Consider the following 25,179-nt stretch of genomic DNA (forward strand, 5'->3'; position numbering starts at 1 on the left):
TGTTAGCTACTTAATATTGAGATCAAGAATGTTAGTACAAAAAAGTTGGAAAGAAAGACGGAAATGCAGTGTTGTTTTTCACTTCGTCCGAGCGCCAATGATTGCACTTAAGCGGCACGCTTACACTACGAAACGATAAATTATTTGTTTTCTCTCGCTTCATGAAAGACAACCGAAACGGCTAATTGATAAATTATATGGGTAAATGCAATTGATCGACTGTCGAATCCACTTCCCCACCTACAGGTGGTAAGGTGTGCCCTCAGCGATCTGTAGCCACGACTGTGGCTTGCCGTATAGGGCCGGCTCTCGCCTTTCTAGCGGCGGCGAGAGAAACTGGCCCGACCAGTCCGCCTCGCTTCGCCCGTGCAGTCGCCCCCGTTCTCGGAAGGCGCGCTCTCGGCCTGCCCACCGAAAATCGCTGCTGAGCTCATCGCGCGGCAGGCCGGCACCGTTACGGCAGCGACAGCTATCACTGCTGGTGGCGGCGCGGGCGACTGAGTGAGGAGCGAAAATGTGAGTGATGCCTCGCTCTGCAGTGGTTCCTATCGCCTGGATCAGATCGTATGAAGGACGTTCCCATGTTCAATGCGAAAAATCACTCCGAAGGTTGTTCTCCGTGCTGAGAAAGTTGAGCGAAGAATATTTGTGAATTGAGTGCATAGAGAAAGTGCAAGTTTGTCACGCTTATTTAGATAAGTATTATGATGTGATCCGTATGGCCGCTGAGAATAATGACAACGTGCCTCTATACGCCAACTAGTAATTGATATAAAGCTGTCGCGTTGCTATCCTTTAGGAAACAATGCCATTTACTGAACGCTTTTCCTAAAACAGTCCGCAAGTCCGCAAGTAAACATTATTTTGAAACCTTAGATACAACAGAGCATATGCCAACAAACAGGTTCTTCATTGACAAGCGAATTTTTTTGGCAGGTTTCGGTAGTGATATATATGTGCATCTGTTAACACCGCGGTTGACAAAAACATCGCTCCCATGAAATTGGTCGGTATAGAAAATGTATTTTCATTCGGTTACCTGTACTTTAACCCGATGCTTCTTTCAAAGCAAGCACTAGGAAACAGTAAAGGTGTCTGACAGGAAAGGGGGAAGCATGCCGAAGTCTGTTTAGTTTCGCTAACAAATATCTTCGTATAGAGTGACGATCTTTATCGGCAATTATACTTGATCCTAGAGATTTCAGTCTGCGCACCGATAAATTTTACATTTGAGCAAAACGAAACAATATTTTAAGCAAATGTGTGCTGAGAACTAAGCCAACAAGGACCAACGGAGCACGCGCGAATGCAAATACGCAACTGTTAGGCAGCCTGAGTCACTTGTCAAATCTGATAACATTATGGTTTGCAACGTTGTCGCTTGGGCAAGCTGTGCCGTGACAATTTTTTGTCCTTACACTGCGCATTGAGCGGCAAACAAGAAGGAAATTAGAGACGGAAACCCAAGAACAACCTTGAATGTTTCAAAGCCCAAAGTGGGTTACTCGGTGACGTGACCTTTATACTAAGAGTTCCTTGTTTGAGTCGAATGCCCATGTGTATTAGCGCAAGTAGGACTTGACAGGGACAAGAAAATTTTTTCCTGTAAAAGTCTATAAGCCAACCCAACACAAATCGCTCCCCTGCTTCTTGTGAAATCTAATAATCTTGCTGCAACAGTAACGCTTCTCCTATTTAATTTTGCATGATGTAATGGCTCCCTTTTTAAAGCCATGAGAAACACTCAAGTATTTAAAGTCATCAAGTACCAAATTGTGTCAAATATTTCCGCCTAAACACGCACTTGTACCTACATTTTTAAACTAAACCAGACACCCACATAAAAGCTATGCTCACTGGTGCATTCGTTTCTCTATTCTAGAAAATCGAGAGCTAATAAGTATAATGATAAAACTTGGACAGCGCAATTCTTATTCTGGCTTGTCCACATTCTTAGTCTGTTGCTACTTTGTTCGCGAGACATGTGTCAAAAAGAAGTAACTTGTAGTTACGCCTCACAGCGCCGACGCAAATCAAGAAATATTTGCAAGAGGCACTAATAAATAATAATAAAATACATCAAGGAGGCACCCGCCAGGCTACAACCAGCTTGAGCTTATTCATTTATTTTATTTATTCATATACCCTAAAGGCCCATTCGGGCATTACATAGAGGGGGGGGGGGAGCCAGTTACAATTACAAACATGTAGAAAAAGTACATTGGTAAGATACAGTGACAGTGACATAATTATATACAGAAAGAATAACATACGCAAGTAGGCACTCAACACAGAAATAATCACACATTTAGGAAAACCTTCCGTTTGTTAACAAAAACATCATGGTTAATGGCAGATACGATGTCCCTCGGTAGTCTATTCTAATGATATATTGCCAAAAGTAATGGTGAATGACGGTACAGATTAGTGCGAGCAAAAAGGGGTTGCGCTTTAAATGGGTGATCAAAACGCTGAAAAATAGTATGAGCTGCATTGATGTAAGACTCGCGGAACGGGGATCTACTATGATAAAGCGCGTGAAAATGTGATAACAAAGTTATTAGTCGGCGGTTTTGAAGAGAGGCCAATGAAAGTGATTCCTTGATGTCCGTAACACTAGTTTCGCGAGTAATTTTTTGTGATACATGTTGCTGCTTTATTTTGTAATGCTTCGAGCTGATCGATCAGATAGGTCTGATACGGATTCCAAATAATGGATGCGTACTGTACCTTTGAACGAACAAGCGCATTGTATGCTAAGAACTTAGTAGCAGAGTTCGCCAAGTTGCGTTTAATGAAGCCGAGTGTTTTGAATGCCTTACTGGTTATGGTATTAATGTGCTTGTTCCAAGATAAATCAGAGGATAAATGAACTCCGAGATATTTAAATGTGGATACTTTCTCAACAGGGATTCCCTGAATCGTGTCATAGCTCAATTCTGGACTATGTGTTCTCGTGAACGTCGTGGCCTTAGTTTTAGAAACGTTAATTTCCATTTGCCACTGGCAACACCAAAATGCGAGTTTGTCGAGGTCTACCTGTAAAGAGTTCTTGTCTTCCGCGTTACTAGTTTGTCTGTAGATGATACAGTCGTCTGCGAATAACCTTATGGTAGAATATAAAGTGTTTCCTATGTCGTTATTATAGATCAGAAATGGTGGTGGACCCAGGACAGAACCCTGCGGTACACCGGATTTTACATGTGAAAGTGAAGATGAGTACCCATTCACGTAGACTGGTTGAGTTCAATTGGTTAAAAAATTAGCTATCTAATTTGCAATCCTACTGTTTATGTTAGGATTCGCTAGCTTCATTAATAAGCGGATGTGCGGAACTTTGTCAAATGCTTTTGCAAAATCAATAAATATAGTATCTATTTTGAGTCCACCATGAACGGCTTGGTGGAGGTCAGTTACCAAATCGAATAACTGGGTTTCACAGGAACGACTATGAAGGAAACCATGCTGATTGCTAGCGAAGAAATTGCGATCTGATAGAAATTTCATGACATTGGATGATATGATGTGCTCTAGTAATTTACAACAGATGCTTGTTAATGATATGGGCCTGTAGTTTGAGACTGAGGAGGGATCACCAGATTTAAAAATGGGGATCACGCGTGTACACATACAGGTGTCAGGCACGCATCCTGTATTAACTGACTGTTGAAAAATAGCAACCAAGATACGTGATATTGCTGGTTTTGTAAGTTTTAGCAATTTTGCGCAAATGTCATCTGGTCCTGGTGCCGAATTGACTGGTAGACGATCTATAGCGGCTTCTACACCTTCGCGAGTGAATACAAGGTCATTCATTGAAGTATTTGGGCTGATAAAGTTCACATCTGGTGGCACTGGTTCTTCTGATGTGAAAACCAAACAGACAAAAGTATTTAATTCTTCCGCAACATCGGACTGCAGAAGAGGCTCACCATCTTTCGTTATCGACACAAGGGATGATGATGATGGTTTCGGATTTACTTCCCAAAATTGTTTACAGTTGTTTTTTAACATTTGGGATAAGTCGTATTTGTAAAATGTTTCCTTCGCTGCTTCAATTTCTGCTTTGCAAGGTCTCGCCTGTTCGAGATAACGTTCCCAGTCGTCGGCAGAGGTCGAAAGCTTTGCTCTTGAATACATTCTTTTCTTCTTATTAATGCACCGTTTAACATGTGTTGTAAGCCTCGTGTTTTTGTTTGAATATTTGACAGTAATTCTTGGAATATATATTTCCTTCAATTCAGTGAGCGTGCTTTGAAAGATCTGCCAATTTCCGTTTGTATCACGCTCGGAAAAGGTCAATAAAAACTGCGTAGAAAATGTTAGTAGGTCGTTATTTAGTCCGCGTACATTCCCTCTGTTGTAATCGTATATGGTTTTCTTTGCACTACGAGGTTTTTCATATTTTATGGTGTACTCGCAGTGGATAACACTGTGGTTACTCATGCAGTCAAGGACGCATACTTACATACATTGTGGATCTGTAGTCAGTACAAGATCTAGAACTGAATCACCACGTGTGGGACATGATACCATTTGGCTCAAACTAAGCAAAGCAAGAACATCAAGAAACTGCCTACATTCATGCCTTCTTGCGCCTTCGACGGGTTTGCATGTCGGCCAGTCAATTCCGGGATAGTTAAAGTCACCTGCAAGTATTATTTCCGATGACGGATAGTTGCTTTGAATAATGCTTAAAGAATCATGAAGGCATTCAACAAAGTCAGCTGAAGAACTGGGTGGCCGATAGCAAACCCCGATAACGCAAGTTACAGACGGCGATAAATGGAGTGCGATACACAATTATTCCAGGACGAAAAAAGTGTCGACAAGATGCGCACTGAACTTCTTATTTACAGAAATTATGACGCCACCGCCTAGGGATGTGCTTCTGTCTTTTCTAAACAAGGAAAAACTATTCGAAAGCAATAGTTCGCCGTCATCTACATCAGAGCAAAGCCAAGTTTCGGTACCAAGGACTATGTCCACGGGACAGCATTCAATAAAGGCTTGAAGATGATTTTATTTGTTTAACAGACTTCGGAAATTCGATGCTATGATTTACAAGGTGTTATTCGGATGGGTTCTTTCAGGTTCATTCGTTTGTTCTACGTGTCTGGTGGTCCGGGAGAACTACCACCTTATTGGCCGAGGAATCAAACGTATAGTGCTTATTGGCAAGAATTAGTTTATCAAAAACTAGCTTGAATTTTTCGTTGGGTTGGTGGTTAGTCCGAGCAAAATCGCGGAGTTTATTTCTGATCTGCCGCAAGCGCGGTGAAAAGTCTTCTTCTACCCATACTCGAGCAGATGCAACGTCTTTAAGCTTGAATGCCTTCCTCAGGATATTGTTTTTATCCTTTAAGTTCAAAAACCTTACTATTATGGGGCGATTATATCCCGGCTTTTCCTCTCCCAGTCTGTGAGCGCTTTCAACACCACTAGGCTGAATGTCGAATATATTGGTTATAATCTCTGTAATTAATTTATTCGTGTCATTCCACTTCTCAGTTCTTTCCTCGGGAATTCCCTTGAATATAAGGTTGTTCCGCCGCATTCGGTTGTTGAGATCATCCACGGCAAGATTGGCTTGTTCAATTTGTTTAAGTTCAATGGTTCGAACCTGATCCCGAGTTTCCTGCACAAGCATCCCCACTGTGGATACATCTTTGTGAACGCTGTCAACTGTTTCTAGGCGCTGTTCAATTTTTGAGAACCGTCTTTTGACATCTGTAATATTCGACTGGATGCCCTTGAGCTTGACGCACATGTATTTCTGAGATTTTTTCATTAGCCGCAGAAAGTTCTTTGAGAAAATTCATAATTTCATCTACCTTGTCAGGACCTGGGTTTGTTTGGACGTCCCCTGCACAGATGATCAAGTACGCGACACAGAACAAACCTACAAACAATTGTACCCCAGCCTTCGATGTCCGACACACCGATGCTGGCCGTAGCCACACGGGTGAGCACAATTTAGTGACTCTACTATGCACGACGAAACAGCCGATTCTCGCGCGGTAGGTACGTAGATCAATGCCCATCTCTGTTCAAACAATCTTACACAACTTCAGTTGGGGTTTGCAGCGAAACAGGGATCACGAAATGCGCCAAAGCCCTGCAGACTCACCTACAACGAGCGAAAGCAACAGTTTTAGCGCTGTGAAACTGGCTGCAAATCTCGTTTGACTGTTACATTTTCCCAACCAAGGAAGGTTGTGTCAGGACCGTTGTTTTCCCACGAACACTTTCCGCACTGTAAAAGAAGGTACACTAGTTCGTATGTGACTTGATCGCTTGCCTTCTCTTTAAGCCTGTGAGAAGTGCACCTGCCCTCTTGTCGCACAAAAGTCTTGCCACAGCTCCCACATGTGCGATGTTTAACTGACAAGCGTCTGTCAATACCTTATGATTGCGTTGTTGAGCATGATTGTTGAACGATGTGTGAGTTCTCAGAACATTTCAATTTTAATTAGCGCCCGTTTCATGTACACCTTTTTAAGCGTTTCGTTTTGCTGCGCCGTCTTGTAAATCGCAATAAATGCGAAAGAATTAACCCTTTACATATAGTATTTCACATTTCCATTGTATTTGTCGTAGCTCGTAGATGCGATGTAAAACGTAACCTTACTGTCCACCAACTAGCGGTCTCAGCTTGATTAAGAATGCCAGAAGGCAGAACTACGCAAATTTTATTAAATACATAAAACATTCATTCCTAACTGCTTCGCAGGATTGTAATATCCTTCGTGACAGTCACAAAGCGAACGATATGTTGAAGCACATATAGCTAAAAAAAAAAGAACTGTGCGGTTTAACGTGCCAAAGCCACTTTCTGACTATGAGGCACACCGTAGTGGAGGACTCCGGAAATTTCGACCACCTGGGGTTCTTTAACAAGCACCTAAATCTAAGTAGACGCGTGTTTTCGCATTTCGCCCCGAAGCACAAATAGCAAACAATTTCCATATTTTTAAGAGAAAAATTTATAAACCAGAAACTTCTAACTTTCTTTGGCTAACTTTGTGAAACAAACAGTTTGTGTGTTACACGAAATTTTCACATATGCACGTGTTAGTGAAGTCCATGCATAGCCGCTGCGGAGATGTAGGGAAAGTAACAGCTGTGAAGTGGTTCAATGTGGCGGAAGGAAGTCAGCATCGATTTGTCGATATGTGTAGACAACTATTTCACGCTACATGTGTATATATATATATATATATATATATATATATATATATTTATATATATATATATACATACATAAGAGCCTAGTTTGCAGAATTTTCAGCATTTAGAACACCTAAGATAATTTTCACTCGGGTATGTTTCGTCCGACTTCGTAAACAGTCGAGACGACAAGACTAGATGGCTGTTGAGCATTTCGTCTGCCGTTCCGTAGTTATGAATAAGAATGCAGAGGACTCTATTGGAAAAATTGAAAGAAGGGGAAGCCATGGCAGAATTTTTTGATACCAACACGTTATTGTCTAGGAAAAGGCCAATAGAGGGCATGACAGCATCTACGTGCTGTCTCAGGGGTGCGCTGCTGCTGAGCGAGAACTCACGGGTGCGATTCGAAGCTGCAGTGGTTCTATGCTGGAAATAAATGTGGAGGCACTCGCATACCCATGATTAGTGGCACGCTAAGGTATCTACGTTTTTAAAATGATTATGTGGTGCATCACTCGGGCGTGCACATATCAATGTCTACTCCATTAACAAAATAGCAGGTGAGTCATGTACAGTAACCTTTCCTTTCCCTTTGAGTTTGAACGTGCACTGATTTGCCATGAGGTTTTGAAGGTTAATTATGAAAAATACATTGAATTTTGCATCAAGAAAGCATTAATTAATCAACCATTTGCTTGGAATTGAAAAGAGTCAGAAGAGAACACACACAACACCGCTATACGTCGTCTACAGTTGACTCAGGTCAACAGCCTGTCTCTATATCTTGGCAATGACCCCGTGCAATTGCACATTCCTGAAACTGTTCAAAAGCTTAAAGTAGCAGAAAAAAAATGGGACTGGGAAGTCGCCATGCAGTTAATCCACAAAATACTTTGCCGGTTGCCCTCCGTATACTTCCTATCGGCTTCACATCAAGAAGGGAGAGATACACATGTTTCAAAGAAAGCGCGCTGCATTTAGATGAAAAGCCAAGTCTTGAAAGTGCGCGCGCACTGAAACCTCGAGGACCTGCTATGCTTTTATCCGGTTTTCCCCGTCGATGTAATATGTGGAGAAAGACGAGAATCCTGATGGGCTTTGTAAGGGGCATCATTTGTTACCAAGAAAAGGGGCTGCGGGGAAACCCATCCGTTTCATGCCACCGCCAGTGTCGTTGCCGGCGAATCTTGAGGCGTTTTCTTTTCACGTACAATTTGACCTTGGACGTGGCATCGACATGGACGTGTAGCGAAGCTGGGGCTATGCCTTCTTGGCAGCTGGGGCGTGACCCGAGAGCAGCGAGTTCCCGCGAAACAATTATTTAGAGCGCTTCTTGGGCAGCGTGCTTACCGTTGGAGCTTTCTTAAAATTGTCGAGTGTTGGACATGTCTGTCGACATCACGTAAAAATTGGTTTATCATAACGAGCGTCCGGGGCAGGGTTACGAGGAAATTATTTACTTATTGATGATTGTCGCAGAAACGTGAAGCCTTAGTTTTTTTTTATGAATGAAATGGTCTACTAGGTGCGTCTTTTATTTTAGGTCAGACTGCACGTCACTGACCTAAATAGCGTTATCTGCTCAGTGTTTCGATTTGCGCCAGCGGCTTCACTTACACCATTGTTTGATATCCGTGTGTCGAGTGTTGGACATGTCTGTCGACATCACGTAAAAATTGGTTTATCATAACGAGCGTCCGGGGCAGGGTTACGAGGAAATTATTTACTTATTGATGATTGTCGCAGAAACGTGAAGCCTTAGTTTTTTTTTATGAATGAAATGGTCTACTAGGTGCGTCTTTTATTTTAGGTCAGACTGCACGTCACTGACCTAAATAGCGTTATCTGCTCAGTGTTTCGATTTGCGCCAGCGGCTTCACTTACACCATTGTTTGATATCCGTGTGCTTAAAAGGAATGAAAAGTATAAAAGGAACAAAAAGGCTAGAGCTCTACGAAAGAATATACGTAATGGGACTTACGATACCTATAAATAACACGTTCTTTGTTAGTGTCTATGTTAGAAACAAAAGCCTTTGGCATATAAGAGCACTGTAAGTCTTGAACACGAATACCCAAATAGAGAGCACAATAGATAACTTGTTGTACGTTACTTGTGCAAGAAATTGTAATATTTAATTCTGGTATTCACAAAAATTAACCACTTACCTTTTAGCAAATACTTTCAGGAATATTGTGCAATTTACGAATTGTGGAAGACAGTTTGCAAGGTCGGCGTACTTCCAATGAATTCTCAGGACGTGACCATTCTTGAACTCACTGGTTATAATTAGAAAATTTCAAAATGTGCCGTAATATTTTAAACATGTATTTAGTGAATAAATTTAGGTAACTGATTGTGGACCTCCATTTCTTGCATCAGTACACTTCGCCTCTTGAGCCAGCTCAGGCGCTAGAATCGCGAGACCCGCCGCAGGCCATTATAATAAATTTTGCCTAAGAAAGCAGCCAGCATACAATGTAGCATTATTGTGTGCAGGTTGGGGCGTCGAGCCACTTGAAATGCCGTTAGGCCAGTATTAGGTTTAGTCGTTATGTAGCAATGTTCTTGCGCAATGTACTCGTTCCTTTATTTACAAGTAAATAAACTTTGCCACGCTACATAGTTTTACTTATTCATTTTCATTTCTTTTTATTGAATGGTAATTCGTTCAATATTCCTTTCCGCACGTAAATTCATTGGCTGTCATAACCAAATTTATAACCAGCTCAAACAACGACAATGTGGCTGTTGCCAAGCGCCACCACTGCATCCGTTGTCAGCCAACGCTTAGCCGACACAACCCATACATAATCACGGACATGGCTTTTATGTACGTGGGAAATTGCGCATACAATTCTGAAGAGCAAAGCGGAGATTTCGACTAGTTATCTGAACACGATGAAACCAACAACGTAAACGTAGCATGTGCAGGGAAAATAAGAAAGTAACTGTTGTCTAGCATGTCTTAAGCTTCTGTGAGGTGTTAGAGCTGCTCGTTTGCTCGGCTCTTCATTGTATTCCTTTCATTCGAATTCTTGCACAACTGTATTAAAATTCGCTGCCATTATCAACGTCATTACCAAGGTCAGTTACTCACAGAAGACCCCGATGATGAGAAGGAAATTTAATAACAGAAGAATAAAAATCAGCTGAGATGCATACGGCGGGCATTACCAAACCCTGAGTTGGAGCTTAGCACGGTCGGGGGAAAACAAAGTATGCAATCATTGCATTTTACCGGTGGTAGCATATCGGACAAAAACTTGGAGATTAAAAGGAAGCGCGGGAGCATTAGTTAAGGACCGCGCAAAGAGCGATGGAACGAAAAATGCTAGGCCTAAAGTTAAGAGACAGGAAAAGAGGGGTGTCAATCAGAGCATACGGTGTTGCACCTCAGGGCGATCCCTCCGTTAGCAACCAGTTTGTTGCATTTGTAGGCGATCCCACTGCTAGCAACCTGTCTCTCGAAGCTCCATCGACATTACTTATTGGGTCGCGTGGCGTTGTCGGCGAGCTGCAGGCATCCGGTAGACCATGGCGACCGAGCAAGAGCGAGACGACGTTTTGCTAGTGCGAAACTTGCACTGTTTATTCAAAGGTAGCTGAAAGAAAATAAGAAGAGAATGAAGTATCAAGTATGATGTATCTCACAAGTACGTTTCAGAGCCCTTTAAATAGGCTCTCTACAATCGTGTGGGCGGGATCTTGCTTCCATCGATGACACGTGACAGGCACAGGGAGAAGGCCCCTCCTCTTGCAACACCAGGTACGGGAAGAAGTCGATCCTCTTTTCGACGAATCCGGTGAGTAGGTCGTGTAAATGACCGCTCCGGCGCTCGTGGGCTCCGGCCAAGAGAAGGTGAGGCGGAGGAGGTAAGCACACACGATGCCCCGACCATGAGAGGAGTGGTAGAGTGAATGACCTCTCCGGCGCTCGTGGGGTCCGGCCAAAAGAAGGTGAGGGGGACGAGGTAGCACCCATGGTGCCACACCAAGAGAAGGTGAGGGGGACGAGGTATGGCCTTTGGCGTCCGGCCATACCTAACAACGGGTATAGCCAATATTCTTGCTAACATTAGGAGAAACATTGGACATGGGCAGGCCATATAATTCGTAGGGCAGATAATCGGACGGCCATGAGGGCTGCAGAATGGCTGGCAAGGGAAAGGAGCACTGTCTAGGATGGCACAAAACTAGGTGGGCTGATGAAATTAGAAAATTTGAAGACACGATTTGGAATCAGGTATCGCAAGGCAGGGGTGATTGGAGACCACAGGGAGGCCTTCGTCCTGCAGCGGATATAAAAAAATTGCCTCATGATGATGATGATGATGATGATCAACGTCGGCTGAAATATTAATGCTCTGTTATGCACTATTAGTTATCTGCATATATGTACCACGTCAATATACACACGGTTATCAGCTTTATCTTGAGCGCAAAGTCCGTAGGATGAAGTGTATTTCATATTGTACTTCTAGGGGTCCCTATGCACTTAATATATATATATATATATATATATATATATATATATATATATATATATATATATATATATATATATATATCTATGTAATGGAACTCTCCTTCATGGGAATCGGCAGAACACGAAAGTGAAACGTGCCTTCACAGAAGCTGTTGCATGCTTGCTTCGTGCACTCACGGCCCGCTGCAGCGAAAGGCGCTCTATTTGCGGGCTGGCGACACTGTTGCAGGTTCGGCGCCCTGTTGGCGAGCGGCGTCCTGCTGCCGAGACGCTTCGGCGACGAGCACTTTGGGGCGGCTCCCTCGTGCGTTTTTGGCAGCCGCTTGAGTTGCGACGCGCTCAGCTTCAGGAATGCGAATGGTAGAGTTCGCAGCGTGCGCGGTGAACGCGGAAAGGCGTTTTGCGTCATGCTGGCCTCGCCGGAAGAAAGTGAGGTTAACCGGTCGAGGTCGTTGTCCTTTTGCGACGCTTAGCGCAGCAGTTTCTTAGTTGGTGCCATCGCAAGCCAATTAGTAGGCGGCGTGTAAGCACTGCTCATGCATGCTGAAGCTGCACTCCGTAGGTGGTGAGACGTCACAGGGTAATCGAAAGCGAAATGCAAACCACGTGCGGAAGCTGCGTCGACACCTCAGCAGAAGGCCTACACCGTCTACACCAGGCTACACCGCGTTGGAGCCTTCGATGCGCTCAGACAACCGAAGCGCTCCCTCTTAGCGCTCGTTAGTGTTATATGCAGTACTTCGCTTCACTGTTCCTAGATTACGGCACCATCCCTGCAAAAGGGAGCATATTTTCGTGTTCGCTCCGACGTCCTATTCTTTACAGGAAGTTGCATGTGGATTCCTACATAAAGCACCTTCGTGCTAAATATAACAAGGATTCTCTCGAATCAGGTTAGCGCCGTATGCGCCTGTAGGTCTTGTGTCAAGCTCTGTCCCGACTGCACTGGGCACACCATTTAAAAGGTTCGTGCACCATTTTTTAGTTGAGAAGTTGAGTTGAGAAGTTGAGAAATGCGTCCGACATTAAAACAGCCTATTTCAGAAATACCTTGTCACATAAAGTGCTTAAATGCATTCAGAAGAAGCGGAGTTACTATTAGTATAGAATTCTGGTCTTTATGATCACAAGTCAAAGAATGTGATCCCCTTCTTGGCGCTCTTTGTCCTTCTGCGATGCTCTACACGGCGAAAACTACGGCAGAGCGAGGCGGTGCCCAAAACGCTCCAGCTACCTAACGTGGCGCGCAGTTCAGATTTGATTTTGACTGTTCATATGGATGCCGCTACTTCCGATTTTGGAGCGTCGCCTATGACGCGCCGAACTCAGAGGCAATCTCTTAGCTTACGGTGGAGCTCATGGTGTCTCGTCCTTTTGCTACTCTTCATTTTACTAGAAACTTCTGCCCCTCCCCCGGTACAGGGTAGCCAACCGGAGGTAATATCTTGTTAACCTCCCCGTCTTTCCTTTGCCTTTCTCTCTCTCTCTCTATCTATCTCTCTCTCTCTAGAAAGCTACGCTGTCATTCTGGCATCCATTGGTATGAGTCGCACACAATGTTTCGTACTTATCTCTACGAAGATCACGCAATACTTAAGGGGCGAAAAATTTTCATCTTCATGTTCGCTCGCGCGAGTACGTCGGCTGCGTGCACATCAGCTAAGCGATAGATGCCGCATTCCTGACTCGCGTTTAAAGGATTTATGACGTATCGAGCTTCGACTATGATTGCGACGCAGCTGAAGGATGTGCAGCAAGGAAAGCAGATGACCTGTTCGTCGTCCGATGTAGGTGTTCTGGCCAAAGTCACTCGCAGATACCAATCACGGCACGCTTTTCTGCTGGGCCAGCTCTCGGCGAGCCACAGCGAGCGCGCTCGTAGCGGCACCCCGTGCCGACGCGGTATTTGCGCTACGTTGCAGACGCAACTGCTACTCACTCTAAGAACAGTTTACACCCTTTGGCTTGCCCCTTCTGCCACACAAAAATAATCGTCATCTACCTTGATGCGTTTCCTTTCTTTATCGCTGCGAGCCCGGAACTTTCCAGTAACGAACGGCACGCGCGTTATCAGCATAGAACAGTTTACACCCTTTGGAGTGCCTCTTCTGATAACGCGCGTGCCGTTCGTCACTGGAAAGTTCCGGGCTTGCGGCGATAAAGAAAGGAAACGCATCAAGGCAGATGACGATTATTTTTGTGTGGCAGAAGGGGCAACCAAAGGGTGTAAACTGTTCTTAGAGTGCTGTAGTGGCTTACTGCGTGCGGGGCTGGGGTGCGCAGGGCTGGGGTGCGTAACAGGGCTGGGGTGCGCACTCGTGTTTATGTACTCCTGTCTGGCCATGTTGCGTGTTATGGACCCTCTTTGTCCTGCACCAGCTTGACCAACGGAGAGCAGCCACATCCAAAAGGCATGCTTTGAGGAAAAGCTATAGGAAGCAGTGTCTCCCAAGGTGTCTACATACTGACACGTGTTCTTGTTTATCTTTCCCGGGTGAACCGTTTCACCAACAAATGTTATCCCGCAGCGCCAGAAGCGCCTGCATGTATCGGAAGCACGGTGTAACGATATGGTGTTAGGCTGCTGAGCACGAGGTCGCGGGATCGAATCCCGGCCACGGCGGCCGCATTTCGGTGGGGGCGAAATGCGAAAACACCCGTGTGCTTAGATTTAGGTGCACGTTAAAGAACCCCAGGAGGTCGAAATTTCCGGAGTCCCCCACTACGGCGTGCCTCATAATCAGAAAGTGGTTTTGGCACGTAAAACCCCATAATTTAATTTTAACGGTGTAACGATATTGAGAGGTGTGCGAATGGTGGCGCCTCGCCGAGCTGAGCGCGCATCGACAACTTGCGTGCGCTTCTTCCATCCTCCGAGCAGGGTTGCCAGATCGTATCAACCACACGTAGCCAAAGTGGTCTCCGCAGTAGCACAAATGTAGCCAAAAGCGATGTAGCCACAAATGTAGCCACAAATGTAGCCAAAAGCCAAAAGGCTTCGTCTTTTTGTGATTTCTTAAGCTTACTGAAATAATTTTCGGCAAGGATACCTGCATGGTTTTTTGACGGTTGACCACGCATCACCTCTGCGCACATCGCCACGGAGGCCATGCGGAATGGAAAACAGGCGCTGCACAAGCGCAAGAAGTGCAGGCACGCAGGCACGGAGGCAAATTCATGATAAGGCAAATGCGGTCTTCATTGCGAATGCACTGTTTTATTTTTCCCAGAGCACCAATAAAACACGAAAAGAACAATGCATGAATAGCACTGAGCATTAAACACGCTAAGCAATGGCATGCATTCAGGCGTTCAGTGTTGTTACTTACAGCTCATGATAATTTTGCTTTACGCCACATAACGTAGGGCTACAAAAAAATTCAAGACGAAATTTAACACAATCGATGACGGCTGGTACAAAATCCAGTACGATTTATAGACATAAAAAGGTATGCTATAATTAAGCATCACGAGCTTATTGCGAAGTGGAACTGCTTGGTCCAGACAAAATGTCAGGGCTGAAACGGGACAACAATTCTTGGCGCGGTCTAAACTGCTTGCAGCAGCCTCCGTTCCTGGCCAGGCCAAACTTCACGTGTAGTAGCACTACCAATGTCTCGTTCGACATTCTGTTTCGATGGTCGGTTTTAGTAAGCGAGACCTGGCTGAACACACGATCGACGGAGGCATTCAATACGGGTAGTTATAACAAAGAGAGGAGGAGGGTTTGGAGTTGCGTAGGGAACGGATAGCTGTGGTGGCTGTGGGGCAACGGAAGAGGATATGTTCTGCGTTGGCGTTGGTGGAGAAGCAATTTGAGCAGGAAGGGTGCGAGGGAATTGCCATGTAAGCGCCATGCGTCAGGCAGAAAATTTGGCAAATTTCGGTTAGGTTCAGCTTGGTGTTCTTCCTCCGTTCTGGCGCCCACGTCACCCGCGGCACACCGTCAATGGGAGCTAAAAGCACTTCAGGCTTAAAACGTAGGACGCCGAAAGCTCACATGTGGAGACAGCAACAGCCGTTAGTTCGCAGATGGAGACGTGTTTCCTGAGGCCAGCTTTCATAATTAAAATTATGAAATGGCAGCAATCCTTGAGTTTTTGACATGCATATGTGTTTTCTCACATATAGCTTGCTAAATTTGATTTTGTAACGGGCGCGCTCAATTTTGTTAACCTGATGTCGTGTGCATTTTGATTCCAGCGTGCTTTTAATTTGTGCTTAACTATGTGAACTTTCTTTTATACGGGAAAAAGATGTAGCCCAAAAATAGCCACACAGCCAAAAGAAAAATTCGGACGCCAATTCGGACAAAAGTAGCCCAATTTGGCTTTTAATGGCCCAATCTGGCAATCCTGCCTCCGTGTGGTGGCGCTATATGATGGGGGCTGCTAGCTCATTCATCGGCGTCTCATTCATCGGCACCTCATTCATTGACGTCTCATCATCATTCGCGTTCATCGCACGCAGTTGAGAGCACTTCTGTGCTATGCACTCGCACACGTGTGTTGCTTTTCCCCGGTTTACTGCGGTGTGAATTGTTTTGCGAACCTGTTCACCCATTTATTTCCCACCATGGCAATAAACAAGCACGAACGAGACCAAACCAAACAATCAAGCGCGAGCAGACGATGGTACGAAACGATCGGTCGGGCGGGTCCGCATAAAACCAGTTACCCGCGCGCACGTCACTGGGCCTCTTCGATTTTCGGAGTTCTGGCAGCCCGCTGGCAGCGAGATGGCAGCCAGCTAGTTCCGGTTCTGATAGGAAGTCACGTGGGCTGGGTTCCCAAGACAACCCGAACCTGCCCGAGGTTTGCAAATCCGAACGCCAGGACACCTGTCCGAATGTAAACATGCTACCAGCATGGCAGCGCCTGGGGAGGCCGGCGCGTGCCCGGCGTAGTCGGGCCATTTATGCGTTGCCAGCTAGAAAATATGCAGTTGCATTCAGGGATACGATCACTTTTGCGCGATTTCGCGCGACTCGGCGCAGGACGCGCACTGGGCCAACCTCACCTTGTGCAGCGCAACAAATGGTCTTCACGCGTCCGGTAACAAGACGCGAAGTCATGCGCAAGTAATTGCATCCTCGAAAGCGATAGCTCGAGGATTTCTGCTCGCAGCGATCACGTCGCCCACCGGCATGTTGATGAGTTGGCGTTGTGTCATCAGTTCAAAAGACATGAAAAAGCAGGATATCGGGTACGTCTTATGCGCATAAAATTTTGTGCCGATCTGCTTGGCCTTCGATTTCAGAAAGTTTGTCGTGGCTGATGGTGCCCCTCATTTTGACCCTAAGGAGCTTGCGACGCGGCTGGCGCGTGAAAATGCACGCCGCCTGTGACCAGCGAAAAGTTTCACCTGAAAAACAACATTGGTCGCAATCATGAGAGCAATAAGCGAATGCGCATGTATCTAATGTACGTGTGTCTATGGCTCAACCAGTGCTTTCTTACATCAACGGCCTGCAGTTCAGACACATATCGGTTTCGAACTGCCAACCAAGCACACGACGGAGAGACGGAGCAAACACGGGCTAGCTGACGCACTTTCGCCAACTGCAGAAAAAGGAGATATCTCTGCATACATACGCGAGATATGTCAAAAGGAACTCCACCCAAAAAAAAAAACCAACTGAAAACGTACCGCAATATGTGTGAATGAGCGTCTATAACTTGCGTGGAACACGATGCAGATAACATGCACGCATGAGAGCGCGGCGCGCTGATCACCGCCGCGAAGAAGCCTTCAGGGGACACACACACGCACACACACAAAAGCTTCAAACGGTTCACCACTATTCATATCACACCGCTTCGCAATGCGGAAGGGAGCGTTTGCACCTAAAAAGATAACGCTACAAGTAAGAAAATTTTGAAGATGACCGCAGACAGTTGGCTGAGCGAGGTAAATTTAAGTTCTCAAGCGCCTGCGTTGCAATCTGTGAAGTCCCTGCAAAGATGGCGGCAAGCGCCCATTGCCGGTTTTAGTCGTCTGCTATCCAGAGAACTTCCGGAGTGCAGCCAGACCAAAATCATCCTGGCATGTCCTGGCAGCCCGTGGGTAGCCAGAACCGCCCAGCCCGAGCAAAACGAACGCCCGGCGGAAGTGCGTAGCGCGGTGGGCGGAGCAACTGAAGAAAAACGAAGACGCTCTGGTTGGTTCTGGCAGCTCGCGGGTAGCCAGAAGTGGAAGACCGAAGAAGCCCACTCACATTGGTCTCTACCTGTCGTGGCTCACGTCTTCCACCTGCCGCTTAGGTGGTCACTGGCCGAGGCGAGCTGGTGGCCCGGCCGACGCGGACGGCCAACTTCCTGTCGGCGAGGAAAGCCTGCACGTAGGCAAACAGGTTGCCTACAACGCCGAGGGCTCGCACAGCAGAGATAACGGGCTCGTGCGGGAGAGTGTCAAAAGTGCTCCGCACGTCGAGGGGGAGAAGGAATGCGGCCTCTCCGGCGCGCCTGGCCTGCTCCAGCGTGCCGACAACAACGGCGAGGCAGTCTCCAGTGGAGCGCTGCGCTCGGAATCCGCACTGTTCAGGCGGAAGGGCACCGCAAGTGCGCGCAATCCACTGGAGTCTGGACAGTGCTATCACCTCCATGGCCTTGCCCGGCACAGATGATAGCGAGACCGGCCTGTATGAAGCGAGCTCGCGCGACGGTTTGCCGCGCTTGAGAACCGGCACCAGGACAGCAGAGCGCCATGACTCCGGTAGGGAGCCCTCGCGGAAAACGGCGTTGTAAGCGTCGAGGAGGTGCTGGCGCTGGGCGTCGTCGACGTTGCGGAGCATCTGATGTGTGATGCCGTCTGCTCCTGGGGCGGTGCGGCGCCGTCTGCGGCGCAGGACGCGCTGCTGCTCGTGAAAGGTGAAGTCGTCGCTGCACAAGCTGTCAATCGCCCGCGCGCTATGCGCGTGGTCTGCCCCCCTCAAGAACACAGCCGAGCGCCCGCAATGCAGCCGCAGGGACGCCGGGTGCTGTTGAAGTGTTGGCGGCAGCGAAAGAGTCCGCCAGAAGCTCGGCGAGCGCCAACTCTGTGATGCCGCGGGCAACAGCTATGCCGAGGACTGGCCAACCTTGGGTCCTCAGGTTTACGAGGGAGCGCATGATGCGCCAGCCACGGTGCTGGTTTTGCGGGTCGGCGAGCGACGCGCAGAGTCTAGCCCAGCTGCAGCGGCGCAGCTGGCTGGCATGCCGTCGGCACACAGCGTCCAGTCTGTTGTAAACAGTCCAATCAGACGCGCGCACCCGTGCGGACGGCGCGGCGCTGGGCACGGCGGCGGGCGGCGCCAATGCTCAGTAGCTTAATATCCGGGCAGGGAGTGCCGGCCGGCACAACCGCACTCGTCGACGCGCGCCTAGCGCACTCCGCTATGTGCGCGAAAAAGTCGGTGTCGCGCGACCACGCATGACACAGATCGCGGAAGAACGTCCACCGAACTACAACGCACACGCGAACGACTCCGCGGCTGGGGCAGGTGGATCACAGCGTGATAGGGACGTGATCCGATCCGGCAGTGTCTGGGGCGCGTTGCCAGAAATATGAGCAGCGCTCCGAGACAAGTGCCAGATCGATCAGCGAGGTTTGTACGCCATGGCGCACAAACGGGGGCCTCCCGCTGTTTAGGATGGACAGGCCCAGCGATGACGCGGCAGCGAGGAGCGCTTTGCCTCGCCGATCTCTGATAGCACCGCCCCAACTACGGTGGTGAGCGTTAAAGTCTGCACACGCGACACAGTCCGCCGAAAACGAGGCGATCAGGCGCGTGAGGTAAGCGAAGTTGTTCTGGTGGTGGCTGTTGCGGCCGCGATTGGGGCGCATGTAAACAGACGCCACAGAGGTTTCGGCGCCTCGGACGCGCAGGGTAGCGGCCACACACTCCACCACAGCACTGCACAGCTGCAGATACCGTTTAATGAAAAAATGATGGCAGGCATTTATGACATGACAAGAACAGAAACTCTTTTGATAAGCGTATCAGATTCCGTGGTGAAAACTGAATAGAATGTTGTGTTAAAAATGTAAGCGCAGTCAGCGTCTGGTAAAGGATAACCCATTTTGTTTGGGATGCTAAAACGATCGCCGACTGTGTTCGCCGCTATCGTTGTGCTTTAAGTGCGACTTGCTTTTGTGGACAAAGGTATCTGCAATAAAAAGTTAGTTTCGTCATTCGCACTTTTGGGACGGTTGTCTTCACCGTCACTACAACGTCACCATATATAGGAGCAGCCAGGATTGAGGGCACGCTAGTAAGCGTACATCGGGTCTGACAATAGGTTTTGCGTGGCTCGAGGCTACTTGGGCCAGCATAACTAGCAGAAATGAGCGACATCTGTTGGATAAGGCACTTATATGTAGTATGGACAAAGTTTGATTTCTATGCAAGAAGGCGCGGCCTGGCGTTAGCAAACTTTAGTCGGCGTTAGGACGACATTCGTACTTTCGGAAGTACCTAATTTCTATCAAAACTCGAAGCACAGAATTTCGCTTAGTTCAGCCTGTCTAATAAATTGCCTGAATAAATATACACCCTAATAGCAGGAAGAAACGCACTGGTCCGAACACCCTTCTTGATTGATGTCAGCTATTGGCCAATAGCAGCCCTGTAGGGGAACCTGCTATATGAATATAGCAGCTGGAAATGAGTAAGGAGAAAAGTGAGAAAAGAGTGTATTAGAAAAGGGTGACATCGCTTGCGAGCCCTAGGCGCCACGCACCAGTCGAAATCGCCATCCGTGGACTGCGAGGGGCGGTTCGGCTACGCTTGAAGGCAATAGTCGCCTTTGCCACTCAACTCAGCCGAAATTGTACAGCGGCGGCCGGAATCGCTTCAGCTGCTCCGGATGGAATAGGCCACGTGCCAACGCGGGGCTGACGCCACGCGCAATCGTGGCTGGGTGCGAATGCCGCGCAAACCGGTTCCGGAAGTCAATCTGATTAGCGTGCGCTCAGCAAGAAAGCAAACAAACGAGAGAAAACTTAAAATGCTGCCAGTAGTCATAACTGGCATTTACCTCACGGCACTGCGGTAATGTAGGCACGTGCTTTGAAAACGGTTCCATCACTACGGTACAAAGAGCAGCTTGCGTGCATATCATGACGTCACCTGTTAAGACATGTGTCGCCTTCGTTTCTTTTGACCACTGAAGGTTTGTGATTGGTTCAGGTTTTATTTTCCTGATGTTTATTCGGTACAAGCAGTGTTGCAGTTAGCATACAAGAAGACAGGAAAGAGGAGTGTTGGTTTTTTTCTTAATACAATGCACCAACTCGCCCACAGACGTGTTTTACTAGTTACAATTAGTCAGCACAATTCTCTTATGCTATCTGCACGAGTGTGAGTGACAATATGGTCACGTGCCAGAGGTCTTGCTTGAAATAGCCTGTACTTTGATTTTAGCGAATAAACATTGTTGTGTGTTCCTTCCCCTTGTCCTCGTTTTTTTTTATCGTGCTATTTCAACCTCCCTTCAAGTTCATACGGCATTTGCAACGTACGCAAAAGCAATAGATGACGTAAAATTAATTTGCGAGAGTGGAAGAGGATCACAGTCGACGAAACGTCATGCGTAATGTGCACATTGTTTACATTTTTCCGCAGAATGTTTTTCACCGGTCAACCTCTGTCACAATGTTATTGCTGCGTGCTAGACGTGCCAAGGTGTACTGAAACTCTTCCGAGGGCTGTCGCAGATTTTTTTTCGAAATAATCTTGCCTAATAGAATTGAGTGCGCGAAAATAATAGTGCTGCATTCTGGAACACACGAGAGCAGAACGATTGCTCTGGAGTGTACGAGGCGGAGTCCTGCAGGAATTGCCAACTGGCTTGTTCCCGTATTTCGACAACCGATGACAGTGCTCGCCGTAGTCATTGCACTCGAAGTGTCACTCGTTTTTCTGGGCACGAGTTTGCCGAATAAAGCGTAAAGTTCGTCCCTCGAGTGTTTGTTACTTCTGCTTCTTCGCCACCACTTCAGCGCCACAATATGCATGAAAATTGAACAGCAACGCAGGTAATACGACGAAGTATGAGATACGAGAAATTTGGTTGGGGCCTCGGCGAGTACAGGAAGAGTTCAAGCTTTATTCAGCAGCCAGGAGCCTGCAAAGACCGCTGTTGACTGCGATTGTTTGTTGAATATCGCGAATTTAGATAGATATTCTCCCGCAATTTTCGCGTAGGCCGTAGATTTGGTAAGCGCGAGATTCCATTTATGAACGCTAATAAAAAGCAAATAAATAATGATACCGAAGTTTAGAGATCCGTTGTGTTAAATGTAATGAGCCCAGAAGCGCGCGTTTCCATTTCTCGCCAGTTAACAAAACGCTAACTCCGGTTTGACGGCATTATAAAGGGCAGAAAGCAATAAAATCGCCTAAATATTTGACACATATACACCTAATATTAGGCTTTGTTCACTGCATAAATCGGTAGTAGTAATTAGCAAAAAAAAAGCGCAAGAAAGTTTTTTCGCATGTCAGCTGTTTTGGGAGGTGTCGGATATATGCTGCATAGCTGGAAATTATTTATGCCACTTTATGACACAACAAAGCGAAATTTTTCACTCAGCGAAGCATCTATTGTACATAAAGAATCAGTCAATGCAATATAGGTCAGCATTTACATTTTTATAAAAATTAATAACATACTGAGAGCAAAAAAAGTATTACTTTGAGTTGCAGCTACTGACAACGAGGATCCCTGTACGAACGCATGCATTGCGGGCATCTTTTGGTCCACGGAAGAAAAGTCACTAGAGGACATTGGACAGCAAAAAAAGAAAATGCCAATATCTGCAAATTATTAGTTCACTCACAATGCTTTTGACAAACTGCAAATATTAACGGTGTCGCTTAGCTTTGATTGCATATGTCAATGTAAAAGTGCAGGCTCTACGAAAAAACAGCTCGTTGAAAACGAAATATCTACAGGGAGCATAAATTTATTGCCGTGGCTTTGGTCGTTTTGAACCGCGAAGTCAACGCATTAGGCGCTGTTCTTCCAAAAGGGGACACCAGTTACTCACTTGTTTTGCCTAATATACTTTGCTTTGTTGACGTAGATCACAGCAATTCGGAACGTATGCAACGGTGTCGAGCAGTACACAAAAAAGCACGCGTGTTTATTACCGGAAAGTCTTTCCAACTCACGAGGGTTACAAAGGGCGTGAGAGAATCGGCATGCGAGCGCTCTTGGCGTCGCTCGAGTGCGTCGGCCGCGTTACGCAATACTCGACGGACGATAAGCGTCGTGGTCGTTTGCAGCGCGTTCTAGGATGCTGGCGCGCGTGGCTGGAGATCTCAGCGGCGTAGCGGTGAAATGGCGATGACCCAGAAAGTTGCTTCGGCGGAAGGGGTTCATTGAACGGCGGCCGTCACTTAGGAGCGCGTCCGTGCCGCTTCGCAGTGCGCCATCGGGGAGAGTGGCGTCGCCATTTTTTATTCGTGCCCTTCTGCCTGAGGAATGAGGTCTAAATACAGAGCCATCTCGCCAGGACACGGTGAAGCTGTTTTAGGTCAGGTTAGGAGGTTTATTGGGTCAACGAGACGGGCGGTATCGGGACCACTTCCAGAATCGCGGCCACGCGTGCCAACAGCCCGGCGACACGTGCAGTCAGCGGCATCAAAAAGAAAGAAAGAAAGCGCACTGACAGGGCTTTTGTTCGACACTTCCGGTTGCATAAATTACACACTGAAGAACTACAGCATACAGTCTACCCTGCGGGTTCATGAACTCATGGCGGCGTACTGTGGCAAAGACGAAATTGGCGGTTATGACTGCATATTCCACTCTGACAACACATTTAACCTGAGCAGCTTATTCTTGTCCCGCAACAATAATCGTTGTCCATCTTCTTTGCCTTTCTTTTGCTTTAACGTCATCATCATCATCATCATCATCATCATCATCAGCCTGGTTACGCCCACTGCAGGGCAAAGGCCTCTCCCACACTTCTCCAACAACCCCGGTCATGTACTAATTGTGGCCATGCCGTGCATGCAAACTTCTTAATCTCATCCGCCCACCTAACTTTCTGCCGCCCTCTGCTACGCTTCCCTTCCCTTGGGATCCAGTCCGTAACCCTTAATGACCATCGGTTATCTTCCCTCCTCATTACATGTCCTGCCCATGCCCATTTCTTTTGCTTGATTTCAACTAAGATGTCATTAACTCGCGTTTGTTGCCTCACCCAATCTGCTCTTTTCTTATCCCTTAACGTTACACCTATCATTCTTCTTTCCATAGCTGGTTGCATCGTCCTCAATTTGTGTAGAACCCTTTTAGTAAGCCTCCAGGGTTCTGCCCCATAGGTGAGTACTGGTAAAACACATCTATTATATACTTTTCTCTTGAGGGATAATGGCAACCTGCTGTTCATGATCTGAGAATGCCTGCCAAATGCACCGAAGCCCATTCTTATTCTTCTGATTATTTCCCTCTCATGATCCGGATCCGCCGTCACTACCTGCCCTAAGTAGATGTATTCTCTTACGACTTCTAGTGCCTCGCTACTTATTGTAAATTGCTGTTCTCTTCCGAGACTGTTAAGCATTACTTTAGTTTTCTGAAGATTAATTTTTAGACCCACTCTTCTGCTTTGCCTCTCCAGGTCAGTGAGCATGCATTGAAATTGGTCCCCTGAGTTACTAAGCAAGGCAATATCGTCAGCGAATCGCAAGTTACTAAGGTATTCTCCATTAAATTTTATCCCATATTCTTCCCAATCCAGGTCTCTGAATACCTCCTGTAAACACGCTGTGAATAGCATTGGGGATATCGTATCTCCCTGCCTGACGCCTTTGTTTATTGCCACTATGTTGCTTGCTTCATGGTGGACTACGGTGGCTGTGGAGCCGCTATAGATATCTTTCAGTATTTTTACATACGGCTCGTCTACACCCTGATTCCGTAATGCCTCCATGACTGCTGAGGTTTCGACAGAATCAAACGCATTCTCGTAATCAATGAAAGCTATATATAAGGGTTGGTTATATTCCGCACATTTCTCTATCACCTGATTGATAGTGTGAATATGATCTATTGCTGAGTAGCCTTTGCGGAATCCTGCCTGGTCCTTTGCTTGACAGAAGTCTAAGGTGCTCCTGATTCTATTTGCGATTACCTTAGTAAATACTTTGTAGGCGATGGAAAGTAAGCTGGTCGGTCTATAATTTTTCAAGTCTTTGGCGTCCGCTTTCTTATGGATTAGGATTATGTTAGTGTTCTTCCAAGATTCCGGTACGCTCGAGGTCATGAGGCATTGCTTATACAGGGTGGCCATTTTCTCTAGAACAATCTGTCCACCATCCTTCAACAAATCTGATGTTACCCGATCCCCCCCAGCTGCCTTCCCCCTTTGCATATCTCCCAAGGCTTTATTTACTTTTTCCGGCGTTACCTTGGGGATTTCGAATTCGTCTAGACTATTTTCTCTTCCATTATCGTCGTTGGTGCCTCTGGTACTGTATAAATCTCTGTAGAACTCCTCAGCCACTTGAACTATCTCATCCA

At 46.7% G+C, this 25,179-nt stretch overlaps 1 protein-coding gene across 1 annotated transcript in view; it reads left to right on the forward strand.

The window, feature by feature from the left end:
* The first annotated feature begins 360 nt into the window (after nt 1–360).
* Nucleotides 361–25,179, forward strand: part of LOC135910451 (inactive CLIP domain-containing serine protease A3-like) — a 122,007-nt gene continuing 97,188 nt past the window's right edge. Inside the window, exon 1 of the mRNA XM_065442488.2 lies at nt 361–516. Within this exon, the coding sequence (XP_065298560.1) occupies nt 515–516 (2 nt within the window). The 5' untranslated portion in view covers nt 361–514. The remainder of the gene's footprint in view (nt 517–25,179) is intronic.

The sequence above is a fragment of the Dermacentor albipictus genome, chromosome 8 (genome assembly GCF_038994185.2).
Source record: "Dermacentor albipictus isolate Rhodes 1998 colony chromosome 8, USDA_Dalb.pri_finalv2, whole genome shotgun sequence".
In the NCBI taxonomy this organism is placed as follows: Eukaryota; Metazoa; Arthropoda; class Arachnida; order Ixodida; family Ixodidae; genus Dermacentor; species Dermacentor albipictus.